Below are 24,052 nucleotides of genomic sequence, written 5' to 3' on the forward strand. Positions count from 1 at the left end.
TTAAACTTAACAAATCTTATAATGCAATTTCTTTTTTTTTTCCTTATCTTTTCGAAATAACACGATTAATAATATTAAATCGAAAAGATGAGAAGGATAATCATAATAACGAAGAAATATATCTATAATATACATATGTATATAACATTTTCATATCATCATGCAGCCAATCCGTAAGTTTGCAGCAAACAAGGAAACAACCTCGTGGTCTCCTCGAAGCTTTTCTCTTTCTCTTCTATTTATCTCTCTTCCTGTCTGTCTCTTTCTCAGTAGAAGCTCAGTAGTGACTCGGCTCTACAGTTAAAACCTCGTCGACGACTTCTTTAGCCGGACTGTGAAGCACTTGGAAAAGTTCAATCCGGAGTGCTGCTGGTGACACTCTCCATCGAGTTAACGGGCGTGCTCGAAGCGAGCTCTTGTATTACTTTGCATCGCCGGTAAACGCTCGAGCTTCTGCCCCTCTGTTTCTCTACGTATACATAACGCACACGCACTAGCACGTGAATACACACACTTTTATCTATGCATACAAAACTTATTCTCTCTCTTTCTCTTTCTCTTTTTCTTTCTCCCTCTTTACTTCTCTGTCTTATCGCAAGCAACGACATTACGTCACACTATTTGATTTTTTCGTTTACGATCATGCCTGCTCTTTTGTCAGAGAAACTCAAAGAGCCTTCTTTAACGATTCGATCACTCATTTTCGTTTTGATTTTCTCAAAGATATTATGTTTTAAATATCTATTTATATTACGTTGGCTAACAAGTAATTTACCAATAATACGATAATATAATAATGATATGATAATAATAATAATAATACAAAATATAATTACATTCTATGATACTGTTAATTTATAAAATACGAAGTTTACGTAGTGAAAGATAATAATATCACCTGTCTACTATCACCTATCTCTTTATCGCCAATAGTCACCAAATTTTACCACTTGTCGTTGAATGTCGCCAAATGTTGTCAAATGTCGCTAATGTCGCCGGACGTTGCCACTTGTTGTTACTTGTCGCCACTTATTGCCACTTGCCGGCGAATGTCGTTACTTGTCGCCACTTTTCGCCGATTGTCTTCACTTGTCGCCGTTTGTCGCCGATTGTCGCCATTTGTCGCCGATTGTCGCCGATTGTCACCGTTTATCATCGATTGTCATTGAATGTTGTCGATTGTCATCGAATATCAGAGATTGGCAGCCACACGATTAGTGATCCCCACGTTCACCATCATTAGCTGTGCTCCAAATTTTTGGGATCAGACCAAGGATTTGACATATTAGATACTGTTTCTTCTTTTTGTGAAGAATAAATTTCATATAATGGTATTTCTTGAAATCTCCAGTGAAAGACACGAATTTACCACTTCCAATACTAATCTTCATATACACTTAATATATTATATATTATATATTATATTAATAAAAATCAAATATGAGTTCATTCTTGCACTATTTTTACGGTAGAACTGATAGCGCTATTTTTTTCTTCTATAAGATTAATTCACTTTATATCATAACTAATAATATCACTACTATTATAATAGTAATAATAATAATAATAATAATAATAATAAAAGAAGTAGAAGAAATACATACTTAAATATTATATACATTATATATGATGCCAGTGAGTTAAAAAAAAAAAAAGAAAAAATACATTTAAATGAACAAAGCATAATCTAGCCAATCTATATTCACTAGTGACTCTTAACAATCTATCTTTGCTTTCGAATACATTCTATGTTTTCATATGCGAACTCATTTTATTTCAGAAACATGGAAAAAGCAACGAAAGGGTCTTAGCTAATACCGATTTTTCAAAGACTTATTAAATTTCCCAAAAATAATGTTCAGATGAAATATTTCTGAATATTTGTTTTGTTTTGCCTTGTCTTGATATTATGAACCTGGTATAACTTACACAAACTTATACACTGATTTAATAGGCGCATAATGAAGATAATGTCCTCTTGTTGCACTTATAGTTTATAGTTTGTTTATACCTGCCGTTAAAATTACACACGCTTCGAACGAACAGCTTTAAGATTCATGTCTACATTCAAATTCTTAATTATTAAGCATAAGCTACAATTAATACCAAAGTTTATCCTTTCATTAAGAAATTTTATGCTGAAACTAACATTCACCATTTCCATACTAACATTCATATTCATGTTATCATTCACATTTAATCTATTCTTGGTTGGTGCTCTTCATCAAGGGCGTTACCATTCGGATCATTAGAACTAAGGTTCCCAGCACGTCAAGGTGGTAAACTATTGGAAAGGGGGTCACACGGCCCCCCCCCCTATTAATCGATCCGTTCCCCCACTACTTATTTAAGTTTACTTGCCACCACTCCAACGGACTACCCATAAATAGACAGAAACAAAAGCCAAGCAGCTCACAAGGCATGGCGATGTCAAATAGTGGGGGTCATCTTCTTCCACTTTATTGGAAAAGGCGGTGCGGGCTACATGTGTCCTGTTGGCCGCCAATTATTTACCTTTGATTTGTATTTTATCTGGTTATTTAATTCCCTGGATTTTCCTAAAATCAACATCTAACTAAATCACTTGCTCAGACCCTACAACGATAAATTTCACTTCCATTTCGTCAATATCACTTGTCAATTTTCAAAATGTAATTAACAAAATGAAATATACAAAGAGTTATTCGTTTAATAGTATAGAATATTTATTTAATAATAATAATAATAATAAAATTATATTATATAATATTATTATTATGTATTGTTATAATATTACAATATTAAACATAAATGTATAACATACAAACATATATTTAAATATATATATAGTTATAATATTATTATTATATTTTGTGTTATAATACTATAATAATATCCTTCATATGCTTATCATATTTTGTTAGATGTCACGAAATTTCATGAAGATTCAAAGATTCGTAAAGTTTGAGATTATATGTGATGAAAGGTCACGTGTAAGTAATCATACGGGATAGTACGCAGGGCAAGAAAAGAGAAAAGAGGAAAGATTTAAGCAATACGTTTGGGAAAAAGGAAAGCTGGCTAAATTCGTGTTAGGATAAAGCACGGAAACAGCTGTTTAAGCTTATCCAGTTCACCTGTTCCATTCAATACCCAGTTTCGTCCTTGCCACACAATCTGCCCTATGATATATATTTTTATGCCGAAGAACGTACCTCCTGTTGACACGTTGAATAATATACCAAGTTATCTAGTTATCGTAGAATAAACAATAATTCTTTTATCCTTGATCATTGATCGAGGATACACAATTAGAATTGGGGGAAAAGAAAAGTAAAAATGTAATTATAAATTTCATTTATAATAATTTCTTTTTCAACATTTTTTTCTTTTCTTTTTTTTTTTCTTTTCTTTTCTTTTTATGAAGGGATATTTATATATGACAAAAAGAAGATGGCGTCATTATTATCTAAGAGAGTCTATTTAGTCATCGTACAATGAACAATAACTCTCTTACATTGCTCTCTTCTACTTTTACAAAGATGCGAAATTAAAATTGATTAAAAAAAAAAAGAAACAGAAAAGAATTCAAGATCAATTTATCTCATGTAACAATAAATGACTTTCACTTAGAAGAACGTCTAATGAAGTCTGACGGGGTGTATATACGCGTCAATAAAATAAATGAAATGTAATTGACATAAATTCAAATTTACGAATACCAAAAACGAACAATAATTTATATATTAACAAAAAAGAGGATGGTGTCGTCTCGCACGGATAAACATACATATGAGATTTGATTTTCATCGTAAAATTGGATTTCTGTGTAGTAGAACGAGCCACGTTCGTTTAACATTTTATTTCCAAATGTCCAAAAGAACGCTGGGGAAAAAAAAGAGGGTCGAAACAGAAGAGATAGAAAACAGCTGAGACGCAGCTGGTTTGTGGCATCGCGACGACTCATGTCTTTCTGTGACGACGGGAGCGTCGCACTCCTGAATACACACGTATATATATATATATATATATTATGTGTATGTGTGTAAAAGGAGTACACAGATGTGCTCAACACGCTGGATGTTGCTTTTTATACGATTGTTATTATTGGAAATAGAAAATAGAAATTGAATGGATTTCGAAAAACTATTTTCTTCTATTTAATTAATAATGAAAATAAAGAAAAAGTTACTATTCTAGTTTTAATTGAATATTATAATATTAAAATAATTTTTGTAAAATCTAATCAGATTTGATGCACTATTTCATTATCGATAACAACAATTTCTATATTTACCATTTTATCTAAAACGTGTAATGTTTTATAATTACTCGATCGGTAACTTAAAATTTTATCATAATTCTATTTTAACAACACAATCGGTAATGTCATAACCAATGTCGATAAAGATGACTTTTTGATATTTCCTTATGTTGCAAAATATAACGTAATCCTTTATTAATCTTATATTAAGTTATTAACATAATTAAAATGAGAAATTGAATAACAATCGGATAAAATTTATTACATACTGCATTGTTTATTAATAAAATTAATATTGCATTGATACGAGATTTTTATCATTAAAGATATATATACATATTATTCTATTTCATATAATTGTAAAATTCCTCTTAATAAATAATAAACATGTGAGAATTTGTTTTACGGGGAAAAAAATTTTTGGCCCTAAAAGTTTGAAATATTTCAATTCATTTGGAGCTAGTGTATTTAGTAACTGCTTTGGTACCTTCGCTAACAGCATGTTTGGAGAGCTCACCAGGAAGCAATAATCGTACAGCAGTCTGTATTTCCCGAGATGTAATAGTCGAACGTTTATTATAGTGAGCCAATCTTGATGCTTCCATAGCAATACGTTCAAAAACGTCATTAATGAAACTATTCATAATACTCATAGCTTTACTGGAAATTCCAGTATCCGGATGTACTTGTTTCAATACTTTGTAAATATAAATCGCATAACTTTCCTTCCTCTTTCTTTTTTTCTTCTTATCGGTCTTACTGATATTTTTTTGAGCCTTACCACTGGCTTTCTTTAAAGGTTTATCATTGATTTTTGGTGGAGTATTAATTGGTGGCATAGTTAAAAATATTTTCTTCGTTGTAATCACAGACGTTATGCTATGCGAAAGGATTCAACTGAAATAAGGCGTATAATCGTTGCGCGCTTTTTTATATATATATCCAATAGTTCTAGCAACGAACCAATCAAAACGTAACATTCATTTGGCACGATCCTATTGGTACTCTGTAAGGATAGGGGGATATAAATAACTGTGCTCAATTATTTTCTCATCATTTCTGATCTAACTCGAGTGCTCGAAGGTTGTATTTGTATTTTATTTCTAAGAAGCTTAAAAATGTCTGGACGTGGAAAGGGCGGAAAAGTGAAAGGAAAAACAAAGTCTCGCTCGAATAGAGCTGGATTACAATTTCCAGTTGGTCGTATTCATCGATTGTTACGAAAAGGTAATTACGCTGAACGCGTCGGTGCTGGAGCACCAGTTTACTTGGCTGCCGTAATGGAGTATCTTGCTGCTGAAGTTTTGGAATTGGCTGGTAATGCCGCTCGTGATAACAAAAAAACCAGAATTATTCCAAGACATTTGCAATTGGCAATTCGTAATGACGAAGAATTGAATAAATTATTATCTGGTGTGACGATCGCTCAAGGAGGAGTTTTACCAAATATCCAAGCTGTTTTATTGCCCAAAAAGACAGAGAAGAAAGCATAATTAATAATTGCCGAATGAGAACGATCATTTTAAAGGATACAATAATTAATGTTTCATGCCTCACAAATATTTCTAAATACATGTACGAATAAAATGTTTTGATTGATTTATGAAATATTTTTGGCGGGACGTTCATATAAAAGGGTAAAAAGGTTAAGTGCATTTAGAAAATTAATATCAAAGTTTTACTTTAGAAATATTTACAAGAAAAAAATTAAATGGGACCAAATTTTAAAAACATCAAATATTTCAAATCTAAAATCTTTAGACAAATATGTTATATTTATTCAAGATTTATGTGGCGTTGTCCCAACTTTAATCGTATTAAAAATAAAAAAAGCAATATTATGGTACGTTAAAACATCATTAAATACACTGGAATGAAACATAATTTCTATCTAATTTATTTAAATAAGATCGAGTGACGAAATCGACATAAATAATTATAAGCGTATATATAATATATATATATACATAACTAAGTTATATATATATATATATAACTTCTATGATCTTCGCGTGAATATGATACACAAAGTGTAGATTTTCTATTTATGTATAATTTGTATGTGTTTTACTACTTGTAACCATACACAATCCATACATGTTACTTTGAAAATGATAAATGACTACTTTTCGCTATTTCATATTTGTCCATAGTAAATACTTATATGGCTACTCAATGACTATGTATAATATGTATATATGTATACGTGTAATGTAAAATAATATGCTTTTTTTTTGTTTTGTTTTGTTTTGTTTTGTTTTGTTTTATAAAGTACAGTACTGTGAGAGAGTACGATTTACAAGAAATAAATTACATTACAATGCTACTGTTGCGTGATTCTAAATACTGGTCCGATCCTTAGGAAAAACCTACGAAGAACCGAACGTAATTCTGGTTTAAGATCAAAACACATGACTTCACATAGCAGAGGATAACAACTAGATGCATGTACCGCGAATCGGCTGTCACTCATTTTAAGAATCCTAGTTAAAAGTAAAAGGAGTATAGGTGTCCACGCATCGATGTGTGTCTCATTAGAAAGAGCAAGAAAATATTCTAATGCTTCACAGGCTACTTCGACAAGACGTGTTTCTACTTTAACCCAATCGTTTCTATGAGTCTCATCGCTATACATTTTAAAAAGAATACGAAGCGCACAAGCTAAAGATTGTATTTCCTGATTCAATAAACCTGTTTCGGATTTCATATTGCAATAAAAACCAGATTTCCAAAGAAGTTGGCGTTGTTCGTTATTGGAATTGAAAGTTTTCGCAAAACGATGAGATTTCAATAAACATTCGACCAATTGTAAAAGATGCGTAGTAGTTAACGCGCAATACATTCCTTGTTCTTCCTTCTGTTGATCTCCTCCACCTTGAACACCTAATTCGGAAGGTTTTCCATTGAGCATATCAGCCTGTGCTAAAGCAAGATTCTCTTGATCTTCTTTTCTTGATGTTGCTGGATAAAATACTACATTGTCTATAGTTTGAATCAATTCCAATTGTACCACACATTTGATTAATAAAGCCGAGAATAACTTGTACTTAGCATTTTCGTTATTCGGCGATGGTGGTTTCCAAGTAATTAAAGCTGTTGGTAATGTACTTTCGAATATATCAAGTACGCAACGACATGTATTATCCCAAGTTTCCTCGTCAAACTTAATTCCATTACTAATAACTAAATTCTCCAAACAGTTAGTACCCGATCTAGCAAGCTGTTCATTATCTTGTTGAACGCACCACAGCAATTGAGAATACAATTGGCCCAATAAAAGTGGACCTAATGTATCATAAAATTGAGAGAATACATCGACGATAGCATAAAGAGCGTGATTACATGTCGTTGTCATCCATTCGGCCTTCTGTAAGATAAAAATTATTTAAAAAGAAAAAAAAAAAAAAAAAAAAAAAAAAAAATTGCAATAAGCCGAAATGAAACATTATAATCGAAATTATCTGTACAAACCTCTGTATGCTGTTCTGGAAGTTTCATATTATCAAATATTCGAAAGAGAACTTGAAAGAGATCTTTCCACCAATGTGGTTTAAATGATGCACCATGAGTTTTGACGACATCAAATAAAACAGTTAGTGCCCGTGTTCTTACATCCAATTTACATCTACTAACAACACATGATAGTTCGAAAAGCAATGGGAACCATCCTCTCACCTGATTATTAAAAAAGACAATATATATTGAAATCAATTTTATAGATCTTAAATGAGATATATAAAATTATTATATTTTTATATACCCATGCTCTGTCTTCTTCCAAAACTATTCCACTATCATCCATCATACCCTCAGCAAATAGATTAGGATTGGCAACGATATAAGATGCACATGATCTCATAAGTCTAATCGCTTCCATGCTAGTGTCTGGAAAAGAAGCATTGCACGCAAATTCACTGAGGCACTTTACGGCATCTTGGAAGGAGTCGACCATAATACTGAAATCTTCAGCATAAAGCTCATCTATAATACAACAAAGATATAGTTTGTATTAGAAAATAATATGGCAATATTAGGATGAACAATACAATAAATTAAAAAGAGAACTCACTTATTATTTTTCCTGTCATAGAGAAGGCTAATTCAACTACAGATTCATCACGATCACTGGCTGCATGATGGAAGACACTAAATATATTTTTCCATCCAGATCGTATATTTGGAGCTTGAGAATGAACGATTTGTGCTACACATCGAACAACCATATCTCTGATAACGGGAGATCTATTCTTCTTCATGATATGTTCGAATGGTCTAAGAAAATCTTTTTGGAATCTAAAATTAGCAAATTCGCCTTTCTCTATAAACTTAGTAGCTAGCTGTCTTAAAGAATCCACTGCAAAAAATGCTATTTCTTGACGAGGACTGCAACCAACTCTGTCAAAATGATCTCCAAGAACTTGCCATATTCTAGACCATTGAAGCCTTATACGACCCATATTATAATACGATATTTCAACTATTTTTGTCAACGAAAACATTCGGGGTTGCGTAGGATGTGATAATTCTTCTAATGATACTTGACAAAGTGCTTTTACAAATGCGACTATAGCATCTCCGTCCAACCTTGTAGAACCAGTAAATATTCTATCAACAGCCACAACTACACTTTGAGAACTTGTCTCGCCTATGGATTCCTTTACGCTTGCTGTAATGAGAAAGAATATTTTTAATGAAAATTTTTATTTATTGCAAAAAAAAAAACGAATACTTACGATCTAGAGAACTTAAATTAAGGCCATTATTTTGATATGAATTATTATGTGCCAAATTAGTAAATAAAGGTGATGGAAAATGAGGCTTTGATGGAGGTCCCAGAAGTTGAGGTCTTACTCCTGTTCCAATAAGCTGAGCGAGTTCTAATTGTGAGATACATTTAACAACATCCAACCACGAACTACCAAGATAATTTCCATCGGTATGAGCAACGGTGATCAATGTTTTTATCGTATCGATGTTCTTCGCTTTCATTTCCGTAATCGGTGAATTTGCCGTTAGAAGTGTAAATCTAGCCAAAGCTTGAACGTATGCATCACGTTCCAACTAAATTGAACAATTAATATCAATTATTTATATCGGCGTTTAATTAATATATTTAAAATGTGTGTGGACACGAGTACTTACTGTCATATGGAAAATACAAGCTATACGAATCGCACATCTGATACCATCCAAACACAAAGATGCTATTTCAGGATCATCACAATCCTGTAAGCCAACGCTAAAAGCAGCTAAAAATGGTGTCCAGGCCATTTTAAACATAGGACGTACATGTTCTAAATGTTTAGCTGTTGTGAATGGTGCTTGAACGTGACTAACAGATTCCATTAAATTTTTTGCTGCAGTAGAAATTACTTCCATTTCCATATTCCATAATAATCTACGCTTTTTTTCACTTGAGATTACTGGTCGAATAAAATTATTATTATTATTATTATTTTATATATATATATATATATATATATATATATAATATATATATATATTATATGTGTATATATATTCAACATTTATATGAATCGATATTATTTTACCTTGTTTCCCAGGACGATTAGGATTTGATTTCATTTTGATTTCGTTACCAGCTATTTCATCATAAATTTTGGATAAATATTCTTCTGGCAGATCTTCGTTATCACTAATGCGGCGATTTAATTTGATATATTGCTCTTTCGTCATTTTGTTCTTTACTTGTGGAGAATGAAGATCGGTTGTAAGCATAATTATAGAAAAACCTAATATATAAGCAGTGTCTGCACTTGTAAATAATCCATTGCTAAAACATAAATATAGGAACATTATATATTATAAGAAATTGTGTATAAGACAATTTATTTATTACTTACTTTGGATTACATTCACAATATCTACTTGCGAATTTTTCCATTAAACGATCGATCTTTTGTGCTTCGCCAGGAAGTCTAAAACCCTCTAGGAAATATCTGAGAGCTGTAACTAAGTCACGATCCGCAAAATTCATTTGATCTATATAATTGTACATTACTTGATTATGATTATGATCACCCAGAAAATCACCAATCGCAGTTTTATCAAGTCGTTCATCCATATGAAGCCATCTTGCAACATCTTCTGGGGATGTACCAAGAAGACCATGCTCTTGCAAATATTGCACTCCTTTGCTTGGTTTTCGATTAAAACTAAATTTTGATTAAACAGTATTATTAAAAGTGTCACCATTTTCCTTCCGTGATATTAATATTAATTATTGTACTTACATGTCAATACCAGCTTCCCAGACTTCTTTTTGCTGTTTTTGTACTTCGTACTGTTCTGGTGAGTCTGGTATTTCCTTATTTCCTACGAGACTAGAGTTTGCAGAAGATAAACTACCAGCACTTCCATAACGTGGTAGAGGCGGTTCAAGAGGTGGATCGGGAGGTTCATTAGGCAATTGTTGATCCGCAGGTACACTTGGATTTACATATAAATCTCTACTCCATTCGACCATACATTTCAAAATTGAGACTAAACATTCAAGACCCCGAATACGCATAGACTTTTCTTGATTCGGAGATGCACCTAATTCCAAAGCTTGACGTCCTTGTGCAATTTTTGACAAGTCATTTACAAGTCTATGCGTCATAAATTAAAAATTATTTTTAATTTGAATAATTTGATAGTATTATGTATAAATAAGTTAATCTTTTACCTTTCAAATAAATTAGCTGCAGAAAGATCACAATCATAGTTTACATATATATCAACAACACTTTGAGCATCTGCACAAATACGAGTTAGAGCATGGATAACCATCCATTTATGTTCAAAGGAACTGCTAGATGTTTCAAGAATATTCATAAAAATTTCTTTGAAAAACACTTCTATTTGCATCTTTAAGTGCACTTTAAAGCGAGCTAAAAGCGCCAAAAATAAAGCTAATGATAATTCAAATACTTCAGGAACAGAAGATACCCCATTTTTAGATAATGCAACGCATAGATATTGTTTTATGGCTATTACAAACATCTCATTTGAGCGCAATACTGGGCCAGCATTTTGTAATATTCCTAAAAGCAACTGTAATGATAGAATCTTCGATCTTAATTCGTGTGATCTAAAAAATCATAATTAAATAATTGTATGGTGAGTCTTTTAAAAAATCTATAAATATATATATATATATATATATTATGTTTACTTTGGATCGGGGGTACCATCTGGAAGGGGTTTCATTGAAAGTTTGCAAAGAGCCCTGAATACTAAAAATGCATCTTTCTGTAATACATGAGTAAATTTAGCTGTAACCATATTGTCACTTTCTGCAACTGCCTCATCCGTGTTATCTTCTGCAGGCACTTGATCTAAACTGGTCTCTTCGGAAGTTGCTACATTTGCAGCATCTTCTGGCACAACCGAATTAATAACATCATCTAAAATGCTCTTAACTATAACATGTGATTCACAGACATTTTCAGTTGGAACTTCATCATTATTTACAATTTCTGCTTCTGTATCCGCACTTAAAGCAGATGGTTCTTGTTGTTCTGATTCTGTTCTAACATTCTCTTCTTCCTAAAATATAAAATCATTTGAATAATCGATATTCCTTATAACATTAATTATATTTCATAAGAACAAGAATATTTTTCGTTATTAATGTCATGATACATTTTAAATTAAATAAAATTTTCAAGTATATAGAAATTAAATCTTTACTGCCTGAGTTTCCATACGAGCAAATATGACATTGATCATTTGTGTTAGGGTGGCTCGTGCTGTTGTTTGATTTACTAAATTTCTTGATGCCAAATAAACATTGTAAACGGTACGTATTGTAAGAAGAACAGTTCCTTCGTGTACTTCAACATGTTGACTGGTCATAACTGTTAGAAGAGCCTTAATAATTTGTAATTGGACACCTTCATCCGTTTGAGGGCCCATAAAACAGCTACATATTGTCTCAACAATGCGTACGATCAACAATTTATTTGGTTCCGTAGAATCTGGTACATTTCCAGTTAAATGACCATATGCTATTAATTTCTGAAGACAGTCTAAAGCAGTGACGACGATCCTTGGTGATTTACTTTGACAAGCCAATTCGAACGGTAGAAAATATTTTTCTGCCGAGATAACATTGGAATCACTTTTGGGTTGTGGGAGAGCATTAGAGGTTGTTTCTTCGCCTTGTACAACGGGTACATCTTTAATTTCATTCCGTAGATCCTCTAAACGATTGCATGAAAATAATAACAAATAAATAATCCAATCAAACAAGATCTATGTAATAAAAGTAAAAAAAAAAATCAATAATTTTTTAATACAATCATAAAGAATAAGATAGAAAATGTTATGAGAAATGAATTTACCAAGAGCTGACTCGCAGGATCTTTTTAGCTGAGAGAGATGGGAACGTTTGACGTCCTTGTCAGCTAGGATTTTTTCCAAAGCTCTAACGATAAACATTTCTCTTGTTTTGGAATTATTTTGCATCATCACCAGCCCTCGCGTGGTTAATAAGCGAATTAACACTTAGCCTTTACTAGATCGACATTGAAGCGAACTCCGTGCTTATAACATACGAGGTTAATACAATGAAAATCCACGGATATTCGCATTTTCGTTCTCGTATATACATGCCATATAAGAATTTCTAATGTCGAAATACATATCACTGTATCGACCTTAAAATAACCATTGAAATACACCTGCTTGCATAAAGCGGCGAAAGGGAAATCGAAGTAAAATTGACAGACGACGTGCAGCGCCGACAAATTGACAGCCACATTGAATTTTTCTTACCACTATGATACGTATTAATTAACTATATTTCAAAGTTAAAACTTTCACTTTTGCAAACGTCATCGCATTTTTAAAAACACGTTTTAAACGATTCAAATTATTTATATTGATTTTCGTAATATCTTATCGTACCGACATCAAATTTCGAAGCGTAAAAGATAAAAGGATGAAAGCCTTCACGAGGCTTCACGAGCGCTATCTGACGGTCAGGTAAGAAAGCAATATTGCATATAAAAAAATAATTAAACAAAACGCAATAGAGAAATGGAAATTTAGTATCGTACTGCGTCGGACAGTAATGTTGGTACCGTTGTTTTCCGTTTTTCTTGTTTGAATTCTCATATGGCGGTATAAAATCGCGAACTTTTGATTTAATATTATCACTTATAAATATATTTTAATGTCTTTTAATCATTTTTGAATTAAAATTATTCGATACTCTCACTTATCGTTTTCATTTAACTTTATTTAATTTATACGGTGCCTCATTATTATGAATTACAATGTCGGAAGGTAATAAATTATTTGCAAAACCTAGAGTGAGATTTAGTCAGAATATTAATGCTAAGGAAAATTCAAAAGATTTATCGAATAAGATAGATAAAATTTTACCTAAAATCATAGATATTGTACCTGTCAAGACACCTGTTAAAATTATAAGTTTAAAAAATAAATTGGATAATCTAATTACAACAACAACTAATAATTATAGTGACGATACAATGAAGAAAGAATCAGTAATTTCATGCAACAGTGTACGTACATTGTCTCAAAAAGAAAATGATCATTTCTTACAGGATCAATCAATTCATAAGACAGATGATAAAGAATCTTCAATTAATGCACGTAATACAGTAAATATAGAAACTAATAATACAGAACGGACATCTGTAACTTGTAAAAGATCTTCACAAGAGGATGTTCCTGGTTTACCTTGTTCAACATTTTCTTCAACCAAAGATAATAATGATCATTGTAAAATTCTTAAACCTAAAAACAGTACAGCGATAAACATATCTAAGGAATCTACAAAGAATAGTCTTGACAAGGGAAAGGAAAATAAGAATTTATGTAAGAAAAAATTACCACAGTTAAGTAAAGATAAAGCAATAGTAAAACCATTGTGTTCAAAAACGACAAGTCAAATGAAAAAAAAAACAGATATCACTAAAGTCAATATGCAAAAGTTAAATGTTGCAAAACATAATGCAAAAAGTACAAATAAACCATCTGCTTCGAGTACTGATAAGCAAATTAAAAAAACTCCTGGTATATCTAATAAAAATTCACAAAAGAATTTAAGTATAAAATCTAGTACAATAAATGTTATGCCATGTTATAAGTATAATAAAAATTTGATAAAAAGTAAAAGTTCCCCCATTAAAAAATCTGTAGTACGTGATATTGTAGTACCTAATGCAAAAGTTTATGTAGAACCAGTTATATCAAAGCAAAAACAAATTGATTTAAATCCACGTCGAATAACTAAAAATACAAATGCAAGATCAAATATTACTTCCAGCGAAAAACTATTATATCCAGAATATAATTCAATCATGTACACTGTTACCAAATTGGATGAAGTTAAGAAAGAGAAAATAGTAACAGATGTTGAACATTTACCTACCATATATAAAGATTTAGTCAATGGAAAGGTAGATCATAGTATTTATTAAACAACTTAAAGGAATATAATATCGATAAATATTCATTTTTTTTTTTTTTTACAGATTTCAAGTGCATTAGATTTTCCTATGAATGAAGCTATTTATAAAAATTTAGTAGATTTGTCTATAGACGAGAAACAATTTCCAAATAAAATAATGCGCAGTAGAGATCCACAACCAAGGCAAAGAGATCTTGTACCAAAATTATCAGATTTTTTTGTCCCAGAATCTGTTGACGAATATTATACTCCAATGTTTGTGAAATCAAAAAATTCTGACCTTATAGAAAATTGGAATGCATTTCGAATAAGTGATAAAATATGTGAGTGGAAGGATAACATGGATAATTAATCATGAGAATCAAGTTTTTATAAAGAAATATACATATAACAGAAATAGTATTCTGGTACTTTTTTTTTCAGTAGAATAATTTATAATATTTAAATAAGCAATCATTATTGTATATGCAATGTATGATAATTTTTATATTTTTTACTTTGACATTTAGATTAAGTAGCACCTATTTTGGCTACAGATAAATAATTTTGCTAAATAAAATATATATTTTAATAATAATTATTTTCTAAGTCATATTCATAAATATTATTTGTCGCGCGCGCGCGCGCGTGTGTGTGTGTGTGTGTGTGTGTGTGTGTGTATTCATAAATGTATATTAGAGTAAAAAAGTTTATATTTCGATATATATATATACAGTGAAATAATATTAATGCATTAAACTATAATTCAAGCATGATAATTGATCATTGTATCCATTTAATTGCTAATTAGTTGTCAATCGGTTCATTCTCAAATGAAATGTGAATATGGACATTTTTCGATATTTAAATATTACATTTCAAAATTATAATTAAAAATTGCCCTTAAGATTTTATATTAATGAATTTGATTACTTAATATTTGGACGAGCAAGATTTATTATATATGTCATTTATAGAGTCATTTTTAGATAATTTTTTAGCAGATACATTAGTTTATTATACACGAATATTTTTATTCTTTTCGAAATGTACTGTATTTCATTTATAGTTCATTCAAGGAAATAATTTATCTGCCAAATGGATTTAAATTTTTATCGTAATCATTGTCATCATCATCATCATCATCCTTAAAAGGATTTTTGTCATCGTCATCTTTATCTTCGGAAAATGGATTTTTCGATTCATCATAATCATCCGTTTTGAAATGATTTATTGGTACGATAGGTGCTTTTGGTGGTTCGAAAAATTTTTGAATTGGAGATGACTTTGGTGTCGTATTATTCAATATACGTGCTTCTCTTATGGGTACGGGTGAAGCTTTCCTCGAATTTCCCCGTGGAGTTGATATACCACTCCCTGTACCTGATATATTTACCTCCAATGAAGAAGAATAGACATCTGGTTTTGTAAATGAACGTATGCGTTCATCTCCTATTAGATTAGAAATATTGGAATAACCATCTTGACCTGAGTAACGAGATTCTGGTTTTACTAAAACATAGAAACATAAGAAATAAATAAAAATTCGCAAAAATGATTTCATTACATAATAACAATGAATACCTGATGTAGTAGCATTTTTTTTTTCTATTAGTTTAGTCTTCGCTTCTATATTATGTCCATAAATTAACTTTGGCTCTTCAGCCTTAATCGGTGTAGTAGACAATGATTTATCTGCATCAGTGATCACCATTAATTTTTTGAAAACACCTCTACCAAAGTAATCAGCTACCAAAGAAAATGGATCTTCTACACGATCTAACAAACTGTGAAATGTTTCATGTAACTCTCTTGATTGTTCCTGTGCTCTTATAATATCCAATAATTTTTTATTATTTGGCAAACAAGCCGGACACTCATTTTCATTTTCAGAAAAACTCTGAAAGCAACTGGTATGGAAAGGAAAGAAAAAAATGTAGTGATTAAAAAACCATTGAACAGTTGAAAAAAGATGTTTGTAATATTATTTACTCACTGCTGATGATATGAATGCTGACACATAAAGTGTACAGATGGTAATTCTAATTGATGATGACAAACACTACAGCGTGCTCCTTGGAAAATTATAGTATTATTTTTGATCATTTCTATTTGTTCTCGTAATTTTGAAGTATCTACACGATATTTTTCAGCTAAGTCAGCATCAGCTTGTGCTTGTTCATTTTCTGTTCGTAAAACACTATTTAAATAATTTCTTACATCGCCAAGCGTGCAAGATAAAGACGTAGAAATTGCATCAATTACCATTAAGGGTGATAAAAGCTTTTCTTGTGCTAAAAGATTGATAAATTCAATAAAAATTATTTTTGTTATATTATGTAACATCATTAGTCGATTTTAATTTTACCTATATATGATAAAATATCTGCCAAAAGTTTAGCTGATACATTCTTGTTCTTAGCCACACTCCATAATGCTTGAATCCATAAGTTTGGATCTTGGTGGCCAAATCTTTTGCATGTAGCCAATACTTGTTCACTATCACCTTCTTGTAAATGGAATCTTAATATTTCTTGATATAATTTATTTTCCTCATAAAGAAATAATAATCCACGACGGAAATTATGCTGATGACACAAAATCAAAATTTGATCTTTGTCATAACACACTTCAGAACTTTGTAATAATCGCAGAATTTTTTGTTCATATTGCACTTTTGTTACATAATTGTCCTGAGTTGACCAAAGATGTAAATAATGTTCTATTAAAGTATTATATACAAGTGCACTCCACTTGCTTTCAGATTTGATCAAATGTTCTAAGAATTCAACTAAACAAGCAGAATTATTTAAGAACAAATATATGAAGTCTTCTGGATTTGCTTTGTCAATATGATGGTCCGTGTTACCATCTAATGTACTCTAAAAAAAAAGGAAAAATATAATATTACATAATGATTTTCTATTTATAGAAAGTTCTTTGATATATGTATGATATACCTGATCTACAAGTGGCTTATTGGAAGGTCTATAGTCAGTACATAAACATTTTAAAAATTGTGTAGATTCATTTGGGACATTTTCTATAAGAATATTTCCATATTTTTTCATATTTGATTCTGCCTGTAAAATTTAAATACATTATATAACAAAAAACTTATAATAAGCTTATAAAAATTAAAAGGTAATTATAATATATATATATATGCATGTGTGTGTATGTATGTGAAATAACTTATACCTCTTCGAACTCTAACGTTTCTATATATTCTAATGCCTTTTTATATTCACGTTTGTCTTCTATTTGAATTCGTAAATACCATTCATGTTTATTATGCTTTTGTGCGAGCAATAAAGCGTCTTCAGGCGATGCTTGGCGACAAACTTTGATTGCAATTTCAACATCAAAATCAACCCCACGATCTTTTGTCTAAAATATTAATATTATATATCATAAGTCTTTTCACATTCTTAGATTATAAACTTTACCATAATAAACTCTTTCAATTTATCCGTGTGATTCAGTTTTGTATAGCAATTCAATAACAACGTAGTATGATCCTCTGTTGCTTGGCCATTTTTATGTAATGCTTGTAAATATGTTTTTAAGTTATCTATATGTTGAGAATCTAAGAATTTCCGTATTACATAAGATGGTTCAAGTTTTCCAATAGTTTTAATATATTGTTCTATAGCACCATTGTGATCACTCTTTGAATACAAATGATCTCCATACTGTCGAAATATGTCTACAAGACCTTCTGCATCATATTGCTGACTTTTTGCTATCCTATAAAAAAAGTATAGCATTGCTGATCAATTTAAAAGAATTTTCGTGAATTTGAAAAATAATAACAAAAAATATATAACCTTATAGAAACATCATATAAATTCTTCTTGAAAAGTAATGCCAATTTTGATTGCAAATCTTTTTCATCCAGATGATAAAGTTTATTATCTCCGCTGAGAATAAAGAATCCACCCCATTCTGATAGAATAGCTTGTACTGATAACATGGGTGCAGAAAAGACAATAAATTTATTTTGAATATCAAGAACTGTGATCATGTGTTTATCCACACCAGGAGGTATTGGTTCAATGGTACTGAAATATAAATGTAATAGTATTAATTTTTCATATTTGTACAGTTATATTGAAATTTATGTATAGAAACAATGAATACTTTGGTTTCGCTGATATGGTCGTTGTTGTTCTTGGAACATTTGCTGCTTCTTTTGCAACTATCACTAGGTAACTTCTAAACCATTCCAACATTATTTTTTGACCTTGGACTGCATAACACGGCCCTCTGCCATCTGTTGTATAGCAGTATATTGCCTAAATATAAGAAAAAAATTATATCTATTTTCTTAATATAAAAGGAATAAAAAAACTTAACAAAACATACATCATTACGTCCAATCATGAAATGACTATCTTGCATAGATTCAGCTAGAACGCTGCATTTCTTTGAACAACCCATATTGTCCAAAGTAGATTTATATTCCTTATCTTTTAAAGTTATATTATACAAAAATACACTGTTATTTGTAGCAACAAATAAATGATACTGCTTGCCTATAGATCTTATGGCTAAACCAGTTATGGAAATGTTGGTATCCTTTAAAACTTTTATCTTATTCTTTCTTTCTCTCGTCAGATTACCTCTAGAGATGAAAATATTTATGTATTACAAAAAAAAAAAAAAAAAATATTTTATAAAATATGCAAAATAAATGATTTTCTATTACCTATATAACATTATAGAACCATCTCCAAAACCAACTGCCATTAAAGAAAGACTAGTATGTACACATAAAGCAGTCGCCGGGAAAGCTTTGTAACTAGGAATAGCTCTAGTAATCCTAACACAAGTTGGATTTCCTTGTTTATCTGGCTTTGCCAAATTCCAGACTTTTATAGTAGGATTACAGCCAGGTTCATCCTCCTATCAAAACAAATTATTAATATAAATTACATAGAATTCATTAATATTTTTATAAGCAACATTACTAACCCCAATAGTGAAGAGGAAGGTGGAATGCTGAACTTGTTGCGCTAAAGTTAATGAGATTTCATATGCTCGAAAAGTATTAACATCATAAGTCCTATTAACTAAGTGTACACTACCGGTATTATCTCCAAATACCAAGTGACCATTGCCACTAGTGGCTGCAGTAACTCGTGCATCCTATAGTATGTAACAAGATATCAATTTGAAGATGTCTTGACTCGAGATATATTAGAATTTTGTATCTATGACTTTACACATTTTTATTACGATAAATTTGTGAATTAATAGAGTTAAACATACCCCAAGTGCTTTAGCTACTTTTCCAGAATCTACTTCCTTCTTAAGATCAAAGAAATTAAATCGGCGCCACTAAAAGACGAATATATTCTATATAAAATATCTTACGTGAAAGTGAGGTTATCGACAAATTAAACAGATAGAATTTACCCTTGAAATATCTAAACTAACCTCGAAAAATGCCATTACGAACGTCCACTATTTAAATCCGCACGTATAATAGAATTTAATCCATAGTTTGACACAGATATTTGATTCTATGATTGACAGCTATCTGACAACAAAATCGATCGTTAACATGCCTGCCACCGTTCAGTTTAGTCTAATCAGCTGATTGTGACATATCTTTTAAGTAAAAAGCATGCGCAGCAGCAAACAAACCTACGATACATTTTTATTAACATTAACCATTATGATTCATTTAAAGATAGTTTGATGAATAAGAGATACGAACAAATGAGATCGGGCAAAGTATAAGTAAATAACTTATTAAACTTGTATATATATATATAAGGTATTTCTCATTAAAAATCGGAATGCGTCGATCACAGATTCTTATCATTTGGATTTTGAGGTTATATATTTTAACGATAGATGGCGTTACTGTAACATTGTAGCAAATGCAGCCATCTGACGGGAAAAAAATGAGTTTATGATGGAAATTAATTATATTTTTTTAACGAATGAAGCATAAGAATTTATATCTCTTATGCGTAATTATTCGAACGTGATCGAACTATTTGTAAAATAAAATTCTATTAATTAATCTCTATTCCTTCATGTGGAAAAAAAATTTAGCTAAATTATTTTCTCGGAAGGTTATGAAAATAAGAATCGCGCCAAAAACAAGATGCCAACGCAAGTGTTAGCAACTTCGTGAATAAATATATTTACGATAAATGCGAATATTATATGTAATTGCATATTTTGCGTTGACTTCTCGAATCGATGCGCATACGTGTTAGTAAGATGTAAGTTTTGTTATATTTGTTAAAAAGGACAAACAGTTAATGTCGATGTCAGGGCGATAATAGGGAAGGAGGGGTTAGGATGGAATTGGGAAGGGCTCGTGGAGGTAGAGGGTGGGTGCGTGTGTCTGATGTGCGCGCGCGCGCCGTAACGACGGGGCTTATCTTCTTACAAGGTCGCAGGTATATGATGATAGGGGTCGTAGAGAATTTGAGATAGTCACAAAAAACTTTGAAAATCGTTTTATAAATACAATGGATCGATATTTATGGATCGGCAAACTCTGCGACGCGTAACTCGATAATACGTCTATCCTGGTCCGCCTACAATGTGACATTAACCTTAAAAAAAAGGTATAATAGTCGCCTCGATATACATATATACTATGTGTATTTTTTTTCATCGGCCATCATTTATTGCTGCTTTACGATTCTTCGAATATCGAACTCGAAGTATCGTTAACGACCAAACGATCTTCATTATTTTCTAACGTTAATAAATTTTGGAAAAAGAGAGATATATATATATACATATATATATATATATATATATATATATATATATATATACATATATAGATAGATAGATAGAGAGAGAGAGAGAAAGAGAGAGAGAGAAAAAAGAGAAGAGAAGAGAGGGGGAAGAGAGAGAGAATGAGAGAGATAGACAGACAGAACATTCTCCTTTTTCCTTTTTTTTCTCTTTCGGCGTCGCAGAGTTCGCAAGAGGTTACAAAAGTTCGACGAAACTATGATGAAATTCGCAAACGCGCGATATTAAAGGTTTTTCTCTTTCTTCCATATCTCTTTTTTATTCGTTTATTCGTTAAGAGGAGAAATAGATGACTTGAGAAAGAAAAAAAGAAAGACAGAAAGAAAGAAAGAAAGTAAGAAAGACAGACTGACAGACAGACAGACAGACAGACAGACAGACAGACAGACAGACAGATAGACAGACAGACACATTTTCATAGACAATGATGATATTCTACGCGCTATATCATTTGGATTATTTTTCAAATTACTATTCGTCGATTTTTTCGCGCGCATACGAATTTCCGAGTGTGCCGGGTACGCTCTCTTTCTCGCCGTATTTGTACGTTGTGTCGTGCTCGCTTTGTCTCTTTTTATTTTTTATGGTTTTCTTTTTTTTTTCCCTTTTTTTCTCTCTTTTTTTTCTTTTTTTTTTCTTTTTTAAAAAGGTATATTTCTTATATTCTCGGAACCGCAGGATGGGTTTTAAAGTTTAAGCGATGAACACGACGCTCCGCTTTTAAACATCGAACGATGGGATCGTCGCTTCGTTGTATATCGTAACATACATAATATTATTATGTCGTATATAGGAAGGTTCGCTGATCTTTCGTTAATTTCTTTCTTTTCGCTCTTTTTTTTTTGTGTTTTTTATTTTTCGTTTTTCGTTTTTCGTTTTCTCCTTTTCCTTCGTTCATTTTCTCTCCTCTTTGCATGCATTCTCACCTCGTGATTATTTCGAAGGGATTCGAAAATTATTGATTTCAAAATTAGCGCATAATTACTATCAAAGACGACATTCAAAGACGAGTTCGCGTCATACAAATAGGATAATACGTGTGTTTGTATGCGCGCATGTATGTATGTGTGTGTGTGTGTGTGTGTATGCGTGCGGAATAGATCGTTTCGATTTTGACTCGCACCGATCTTTCGAAGATCTTCGAAGTTCTTCTTTTCTTTTTTATTCTTTTATCTTCTTTTTAATTCTTGTTCTTTTTTATTATCGATAATGTACTCGGGAAAGTTTTTTTTTTAAACTATTATTCTTTAACGAAATCGTCGAAAAATCAATGCTGCTTCTCTTATTTGTTTGTTTTCCATCTCTTTCTCTCCCTCTCTCTCTCTCTCTCTCTCTCTCTCTCTCTTTCTCCCTCTCTCTTTCTGTCTTTTATATTATATATAAATAATGTATAATTTTTTAATACTTGTGTGCTTCTCTCTCTCTCTTTCTTTCTCTCTTTCTCTCTCTCCCTATCATATCGCTTCTCTTTCACTCTTTCGTACATTCATTTATTATTCGCACTTTCTCTTTCTTTCTCATTTTCTCTCTTTCTCTCTCTCTCTCTCTCTCTCTCTCTCCCTTTCTCTCTGTCTCTCTTGTTCGTTCATTCATTCCCATACATTCGTGTTATATTTATTATGTGCTCGATCGACGGATTTCGTGGCTTGCCTATGTCGCGTCTGAGAAAATTCGTCGCGATATCATTAATTCGCGAATACAAAGTCTTATTTTCTTCGGCGAAAATGGCATGCTTCTGGTCACGTTACTGCTTGAGCTTAGAACTTAGAGATATGGAGGAGGGTAGGGTGGTGGTGCTAGCGCGAGGTGGTGTGGAGTTGGGGTGGCAAGGGGATGGGTGGAAGGAGATCGGTCGACAGCGCGAAAAATGTTTTTCTTTTCAAAGAGAGTTTACAGACATAATTAGTATACTTATTCTATATAGTTACTTATCGTTTTTAAAATCGTTCAATATTTTTTTCAAAGAAATCTCTCATCTTTGTTCTTCTCTCTCTCTCTCTCCCCTTTTCTTTCATTCATGTATATATATATATATATACATATATATATATATATATATATATATATATATATACACATATACATATACATATATTATTGTTACGAAATATTTAGTATATATATATATATATATGATATTATTTAAATATATATATATATATATATATACTTCATAAACAGGAAAAACGATTAGACACCGGGACGCTGCGATTGGCTCGAAAGAAACCGAGTATTCCCTATTAATGTCGATACTTCGATATAATGGACAGAAGAAGAAGTTTAATTAATTAATTAATTAATATGAATTATTTTCATTTAATTTTCATATATGATTATTATAGATAATTTTCTTCCCTTTCATTTCGTTAATTCGAGTTACGACATTTTTCTATAAGGGAACACTCGGTACGCGTATTTCGTTAAATTGCGTATTATTCTTCATTTAATATGACTTAAGGATGCACTTCTTTGTAAAATACAATTAATATTCCGCATCTCTACATATAGTATTATAATAATCCCCCGGAGGCTTTTTCGTCATATTATTCATCTTTTCCGCAAATTTATACAATAAAATATCACAGTTCTGT

General features: G+C 31.3%; 5 protein-coding genes across 5 annotated transcripts; 2 read left to right on the forward strand and 3 right to left on the reverse strand.

Annotated features, from left to right (window-relative positions):
• Positions 1-4,568: 4,568 nt before the first annotated feature.
• Positions 4,569-5,472, reverse strand: LOC124957756 (histone H2B-like). The gene has a single exon (XM_047515033.1). The coding sequence runs from the start codon at positions 5,080-5,082 to the stop codon at positions 4,693-4,695; it is 390 nt and encodes a 129-aa protein (XP_047370989.1). The 5' UTR covers positions 5,083-5,472; the 3' UTR covers positions 4,569-4,692.
• On the forward strand, positions 5,288-6,569 carry LOC124957758 (histone H2A-like). The gene has a single exon (XM_047515048.1). The coding sequence runs from the start codon at positions 5,362-5,364 to the stop codon at positions 5,734-5,736; it is 375 nt and encodes a 124-aa protein (XP_047371004.1). The 5' UTR covers positions 5,288-5,361; the 3' UTR covers positions 5,737-6,569.
• Positions 6,118-13,223, reverse strand: LOC124957747 (brefeldin A-inhibited guanine nucleotide-exchange protein 2). The gene is made up of 13 exons (XM_047515005.1): positions 12,592-13,223; positions 11,939-12,450; positions 11,421-11,794; positions 10,932-11,336; positions 10,498-10,854; positions 10,108-10,419; positions 9,796-10,037; positions 9,386-9,666; positions 8,977-9,304; positions 8,313-8,909; positions 8,004-8,224; positions 7,715-7,918; positions 6,118-7,610 (listed from the first exon to the last, which is right to left on the reverse strand). The coding sequence occupies exons 1-13, from the start codon at positions 12,716-12,718 to the stop codon at positions 6,567-6,569; spliced, it is 5,004 nt and encodes a 1,667-aa protein (XP_047370961.1). The 5' UTR covers positions 12,719-13,223; the 3' UTR covers positions 6,118-6,566.
• A 304-nt stretch (positions 13,224-13,527) lies between these two features.
• Positions 13,528-15,267, forward strand: LOC124957550. Its single transcript, XM_047514568.1, has 2 exons — positions 13,528-14,679; positions 14,755-15,267. Exons 1-2 carry the CDS (start codon positions 13,528-13,530, stop codon positions 15,040-15,042), a joined length of 1,440 nt encoding a protein of 479 aa, XP_047370524.1. The 3' UTR covers positions 15,043-15,267.
• On the reverse strand, positions 14,675-20,447 carry LOC124957753 (vacuolar protein sorting-associated protein 11 homolog). The gene is made up of 14 exons (XM_047515018.1): positions 20,112-20,447; positions 19,944-20,012; positions 19,647-19,820; positions 19,381-19,577; positions 19,038-19,296; positions 18,813-18,967; positions 18,500-18,733; positions 18,119-18,419; positions 17,871-18,059; positions 17,630-17,752; positions 17,038-17,551; positions 16,666-16,963; positions 16,254-16,579; positions 14,675-16,181 (listed from the first exon to the last, which is right to left on the reverse strand). Exons 1-14 carry the CDS (start codon positions 20,124-20,126, stop codon positions 15,757-15,759), a joined length of 3,279 nt encoding a protein of 1,092 aa, XP_047370974.1. The 5' UTR covers positions 20,127-20,447; the 3' UTR covers positions 14,675-15,756.
• Positions 20,448-24,052: the final 3,605 nt, after the last annotated feature.

Source organism: Vespa velutina, chromosome 1 (genome assembly GCF_912470025.1).
Source record: "Vespa velutina chromosome 1, iVesVel2.1, whole genome shotgun sequence".
Lineage (NCBI taxonomy): Eukaryota > Metazoa > Arthropoda > Insecta > Hymenoptera > Vespidae > Vespa > Vespa velutina.

Coding starts and splice junctions, on each gene's coding strand:
- LOC124957756 (XM_047515033.1), bottom strand. CDS start 5,082: ATGCCACCAATTAATACTCCACCAAAAATCAATGATAAACCTTTAAAG.
- LOC124957758 (XM_047515048.1), top strand. CDS start 5,362: ATGTCTGGACGTGGAAAGGGCGGAAAAGTGAAAGGAAAAACAAAGTCT.
- LOC124957747 (XM_047515005.1), bottom strand. CDS start 12,718: ATGATGCAAAATAATTCCAAAACAAGAGAAATGTTTATCGTTAGAGCT. Junction 12,451..12,591: donor ATCCTGCGAGTCAGCTCTTG/GTAAATTCATTT, acceptor GCAATCGTTTAG/AGGATCTACGGAATGAAATT. Junction 7,919..8,003: donor TGGAAGAAGACAGAGCATGG/GTATATAAAAAT, acceptor TTTAATAATCAG/GTGAGAGGATGGTTCCCATT.
- LOC124957550 (XM_047514568.1), top strand. CDS start 13,528: ATGTCGGAAGGTAATAAATTATTTGCAAAACCTAGAGTGAGATTTAGT. Junction 14,680..14,754: donor AAGATTTAGTCAATGGAAAG/GTAGATCATAGT, acceptor TTTTTTTTACAG/ATTTCAAGTGCATTAGATTT.
- LOC124957753 (XM_047515018.1), bottom strand. Junction 18,968..19,037: donor TCATGATTGGACGTAATGAT/GTATGTTTTGTT, acceptor TCTTATATTTAG/GCAATATACTGCTATACAAC. Junction 16,580..16,665: donor CAGCATTCATATCATCAGCA/GTGAGTAAATAA, acceptor TTTCCATACCAG/TTGCTTTCAGAGTTTTTCTG.